At 43.8% G+C, this 4,591-nt stretch overlaps 1 protein-coding gene across 1 annotated transcript; it reads right to left on the bottom strand.

Annotated features, from left to right (window-relative positions):
- Positions 1 to 1,062: 1,062 nt before the first annotated feature.
- Positions 1,063 to 3,078, bottom strand: LOC111217990 (G-protein coupled receptor 26-like). Its single transcript, XM_022740069.1, has 3 exons — positions 2,260 to 3,078; positions 1,933 to 2,046; positions 1,063 to 1,306 (listed from the first exon to the last, which is right to left on the bottom strand). The coding sequence occupies exons 1-3, from the start codon at positions 2,931 to 2,933 to the stop codon at positions 1,063 to 1,065; spliced, it is 1,032 nt and encodes a 343-aa protein (XP_022595790.1). The 5' UTR covers positions 2,934 to 3,078.
- Positions 3,079 to 4,591: the final 1,513 nt, after the last annotated feature.

Raw genomic sequence — 4,591 nt, 5'->3', positions numbered from 1 at the left:
TCATATTTCACTGTTCTGGGCTGTGTGTGTGTGTGTGTGTGTGTGTGTGGGAACACGAGGAAGAAACGTGGCTTGTGGGGGTGGGAGTGAGGGAAGTTCATGCCTGTACTGTTTGACATAACAGGGCTGCAGAGCTGTACACCAATTAAAAGCAAGAATAAATTCCTGCACCATTAGTGTGTCTGTGAAACCTCATCAGCCATCTCATAGCTTTTGTATTCTTAAAATAATCATATATTATTAGGCTTTCACAGGGGCTATGTCTATAGCAGTGTTTCCCAACATAAGGGTCAGGACCTCACAGAGGGTCCCAAGATGAATCTGAAGGGTCAACATACGATTAAAGGAACAGTAAAGAAGAAATTGTTTTGTTCTAATTTTTTGCTTTTTTAAATCTCCAATTAGAATTGTTTGAACAGCTTCAGCACATACACATTAAGATCATAATGTGATTAAAGCAAAACATTTGGGAACCACTACTATAACACAGCTACATTTCAAACATCCAACAGTATCACAACATTCGCACACATGTAATGATGTTCTACTCGGATAGTGGACTCATAGTGTGTCTGTGGCAGTGGAGTTTATTATTTAATCTGTGTTTTTGCTATTACATCTTCACACCACTTTACGTGTTAAAAATGGCACTCATTAACACAAACTTTCACATTTTTCCAGTTTTGGACTGACACATGAAGACCACTCCCTGACAAATTCGAGATTTCTTTAAACATACATTTACATTTATGATAATAATAGTGCTGTGGGTTTCATGTGGTGTATCCTTGGCAATGCCTCAGCAGGCAAACTGATGGGCCCTGGAAACTGTCTGTAGAGTCCCAACGAGCCTTTGGCACACATCAGAGGCCAGAGAGTGTACAGTTCTCCCAGTGGACAATGCAGTGTCTTAAACAGTCACATGGTCCAGCCCTCTGTTAAAGTGTCCTTGAGCAAGGCACTGACTGCTTTCCATCTGCAGGGCATGTGCTTTTTACAGACCCTGACCTCTGACCTTCCTGCAGAAGGGTGTTGAATGATTTAAACATTAGCACATGGAGCTCAGGTAATCCTGGCCATGCAGTTGTCCTCCATGGTGTCCAGTGTGCTGCTTGTGCTGTGGGCAGACAGTGAGTGCTGATTCTTCCCCAGAACCCGGCTGATAACACTGACCAGGACCTTCCGGTACTGCAGCCGCAGCAGACAGTAGACAAATGGGTCACTGGAAGCCTTGGCGTAAGACAGACATTTGGTGGCAATGCCCAAATACCGAGGGATGTGCACGGAGGGCGACAACGCCACCAATCTGCAGGAGGAATACAAGCAGAAGTCGTTAATCGTGGTGATCCTGATGTACTGAACATGGAAATCCGCTTCTCTCATGCCATCAACAAAAACCACCATGTAAGTATCTCACAATTATGACTCAAAATTTCATCATTTTGACATAGCATTTCATAACTTTCCATGATTCTGCAAAAACACTTGGTAGACATGTTTTCAAGTGGAGCAGTGGGCCTCTACAGTGAGACTGTTCTCCATGAAGAACTCCAGCATAAATCATTTCAGCAAGGGCCCTAAAACGACATGTGACAAGGCCTCTCGACTTTGACATGGGAGAATGGTGTTCATTCAAAACTGACAGTCGACATCATTATTGTATTAAAATCTTGTGTTGGAGAGGTGTTGATTCAACTTTAGAACCAAGTATTACAGAGCTCCTGTACTGAATAACATTCTGGTTTTCATGATACTGTGTCTAGCCTCCGTCAGGAGTTATCCCACAAAAAAACATGGTCCATATAAACCCATTATTATATCATAAACACACCAGACACAGGGAATATGATCAGGGCCATTATTGTAAGAGCATCTGAAGACAGACGAGTCTCACAGGAAGTTAACCAACAGTGAGCCACAGCAGGGTGTTACCTTGTTATAACATAGGGTGAAAAGCAGAGGATGAAGGAGCCGATGAAGATGCAAATTTTTTTAGTGGCGCGTTGCCTCCTCTTCTTCTGTTGTGCTAGACATCTCTCCTTCACACTGACAGACACAGAGAAAGATCAATTCATGTCTGACCCCACAGACAACATAATAACAATTTAGATCATTAGCATCACAAAAAAGGTTTTGTATAGCCTTTAAAATAAGTGAAAAATGTTCTCCATTGAAACGAGTCAAACAGACCTGGAAACACAAACAACTCAGACTCTTGAGGTCTCTTGGACTGAAAGTTTAATCTCCAGTTTACTTTACCTGGGGTGAATATCGACCAGCAGAAGCAGAGTCTGCACTGTGATGACATCTATCCTCTTGCAGTGGGACCTGGCCACTCTCAGAACTTTCATGTAGGCGAAGCACAGGACGAGGAGGCAGAGAGCAAAGCTGCTGAGGTGAAACAGCACCGTGAAGGTCGCGTAGACGGGCAACTGCGACCTTTCCCCCCCGTCCAGGTGAACGGTGCACGAAGCGTAAGTGTGGCTGTATCCTCCCCAGTCCATCAGCAGCTGGGTCAGAGAGAAGGTGAGAGAGTGCAGCCACGAGTATGCCACGATCAGAAAAGCATCTCTGTAGCGCATCTTGCTGGAGTAACTCAGGGGAAACACCACCGCTATCCACCTGTCCATGCTCAGCGCGGCCATGCTCAACATGGTGTTAATGGTGAGGAAAGTCTCTGCAAAACTGACGCCTTTACAGAAAGAGTCCCCGAAGGGCTTTGCGCTTTTGGCCACCCCGAGAAAAGTGGAGGGCATGTTGATACCGGCGAGGAGGATGTTGGAGAAGGAGAGGTTCAGGACGAAGAGTCCGGGCACATGGGATCTTAACTCGGTGCTCTGGGTGAAACATAGCAGCACTGACACATTTGTCAACAACGAGACGACAGCTATCACCACAATGGACACTTCCAGTAGGAACTCCGGGATGCTCATCTCTCGAGGCTCGGCTTTAGCGGCAGTTGTGGGGACGATACTGTGGAGAGTCCGCCATGCTCTCTGCTCGTGCCCCCCAGCAGCTGTGAAAGATGCTCATTCTCCGGGCGCACATGCCAGAAGCGCGCTTGTGAGCACGAGACACGCGGAGAGAACTGTCCAGTGCTGAAATTCCCAAACAAACCTCGCTGTCAGTGGCATGGGTTACTTTTTAAACCCAATAAATGTCCCTGCAATTACATTAATGATGGTGTTCTTTCTCCCCTCCGGTGTAAAATGACTGTTGTTTAGTCCAAAGTGAAAAGCTGTGGAAATGATGACTTCAGGTTCCCAAATGCTCTCACTCTCTCTGTTTACTCTCGATCATGCGCACTATCCAGCGCCTCCTCTCTCGTTGGCAATGCCGTGCGCCCTGCACGTGCAGTCGGTAGCTGGCTCATGTGACGCTTGAGCAATATTCATGCATGCAGTTAATATCAAACATGGGGGTGTCATGGTGTTTGCACACAAATTCCACTTTTCCGCCCAAAAAGATGTGTTGTGTTTTTACACAGATGACCAGTGTAATAGCCGGAGAAAGGGACTGTATGTGGCACTGCTTAAAATCTGACAAATATTATTAATTTGTGGTGTGTATGTGCATCTGTGTACGTAGGACATTAACTATTTTTATCCAATATTTGTATCCTATACTATATAATAAAAATAGTATGTTTCCTTTAAACGCCTTGCAGTGGATCAACATTTGAGCATATAAGCACAGTTAAGCTTTGATCACAGTGACAGATTTAGGCCTCCCTTCCCGAAACATCAGGTGAAGCACACACACACACATACACACGCGGAATCACTTGTCTCCATAGCAACACCAAATCTCTCGTGGCTTCATCACTCTTTGATTTGAACTTGGTCTTCTTTAGCACTGATTTGTGTTGATCTCCCCTCAAATGCCCAAAAGAAACCATTTGCCACAGCACATTCATTTCATTGCTCTTGAAAATATCAGACACTGTGTTAGACATTATCTACATTACAAATGCAGGTGTGAAGAGAGGGAAGGACAGGGGAAGTGTGAGAGGAGGGATGGAACCCCAGGCTGAGAGAAAAAATGGATTAAGGGGGAGGAAGAACATGTGCAGGAGGGAAGGATGGGAAAAAGGATGATGGTATTAACCTACACTTTACCTTTCCAGAATGTCTTACATGTAGCTACTGTCAGCTTATTAATGCATCTTCTAAACTATTATTCTAACCGGTTTTAATCATAACATTAAGGGGAAAAATCACCTTTCACAAGCTGGTCGAAATGACATTGCAGAAATTATTTGTGAATCTGTGGGTGTGTTTCTGTGGAAGATTTAAAAGCCTAAATAAAAACAAATCCAACAAAGAAACTAAGTAAATAATTCAATGAAAAATATATGTCAAAAAGACAATTATTTAGCTTTTTCATTATGACAAGAAATTCTGTGATTGAACAGTTAATTTTTTTTTTCATTTTGCCATCGACAAAGTGTCTCCATCTCAAAAGAGGAAAAGCTTCCTCTCACCTGCTCCCAGCCAGAAACCTAGTGATGGCAGAGAAAACAAAATACAAATAGTTCCTTTAAAGACAAAAGCTAAATAACTGTCTTTTTAGCAGGGTTTGGGTTAAAATG

This window comes from Seriola dumerili, unplaced genomic scaffold (assembly GCF_002260705.1).
Source record: "Seriola dumerili isolate Sdu_G_001 unplaced genomic scaffold, Sdu_1.0 BDQW01000050.1, whole genome shotgun sequence".
In the NCBI taxonomy this organism is placed as follows: domain Eukaryota; kingdom Metazoa; phylum Chordata; class Actinopteri; order Carangiformes; family Carangidae; genus Seriola; species Seriola dumerili.
Note: the sequence above shows the minus strand (reverse complement) of the source record. Positions and strands in the feature narration are given on the sequence as shown.